We start from the raw sequence: 551 nt of genomic DNA, 5'->3' as shown, positions 1-551 counted from the left end.
TTAACTGATCTTCTTCTGAGTTCTACTATTCTTTGAGTCCCAGAGTATAACGATATTAAAATACACCAAAAACAACAGAAAGTGTAGGCAAGAAACAATGGCCACGGACAGAGGGAACACGTCGGGTAATCCCTGTGGAGGCGGCGCTGCAGCACTCAGGAGCGACAGGACCCCCATCAGCGCTACCGACAGGAGGAACTGTAAGACAAGGAAAGATAAATCAGCTTCTGGTGATATAACCCCTCAAACGACTAAGCTATTACTGTCATGACCTGGGTGCTCTGTATTTATGGACATAAAACTGGTTTCTGCAAGTACTTCAGTACCACGCAGAGCTGCAAATAAGAGTTCAAAAGAATTAACACCGCTTACCAGACTCCTGACCATCTTGGGGAATGACTTGAACCAGGAAGAATGTCCCTTGAGGGAAAGGGAGAAGGGCTTCAGCTGCAGGTCCTCTGCTGATGTCTTCTCCAGGATGGAAAAGGAAGCCAGGCAGAGCGACAGGAACGCTAGCATGGTCACAGTGTAGGCCAGCAGCAGCCCATCCT

At 48.3% G+C, this 551-nt stretch overlaps 1 protein-coding gene across 1 annotated transcript in view; it reads right to left on the bottom strand.

The window, feature by feature from the left end:
- Positions 1 to 551, bottom strand: part of ALG6 (ALG6, alpha-1,3-glucosyltransferase) — a 17,232-nt gene continuing 16,681 nt past the window's right edge. The window contains exons 15-16 of the mRNA XM_010139582.1: positions 373 to 551; positions 1 to 198 (exon numbers count right to left, since the gene is read on the bottom strand). The exon at positions 373 to 551 is cut by the window's right edge and continues 2 nt beyond it. Of these exons, the coding sequence (XP_010137884.1) occupies positions 1 to 198; positions 373 to 551 (377 nt within the window). The remainder of the gene's footprint in view (positions 199 to 372) is intronic.

Source organism: Buceros rhinoceros, unplaced genomic scaffold (assembly GCF_000710305.1).
Source record: "Buceros rhinoceros silvestris isolate BGI_N320 unplaced genomic scaffold, ASM71030v1 scaffold38577, whole genome shotgun sequence".
NCBI lineage: Eukaryota > Metazoa > Chordata > Aves > Bucerotiformes > Bucerotidae > Buceros > Buceros rhinoceros.
Note: the sequence above shows the minus strand (reverse complement) of the source record. Positions and strands in the feature narration are given on the sequence as shown.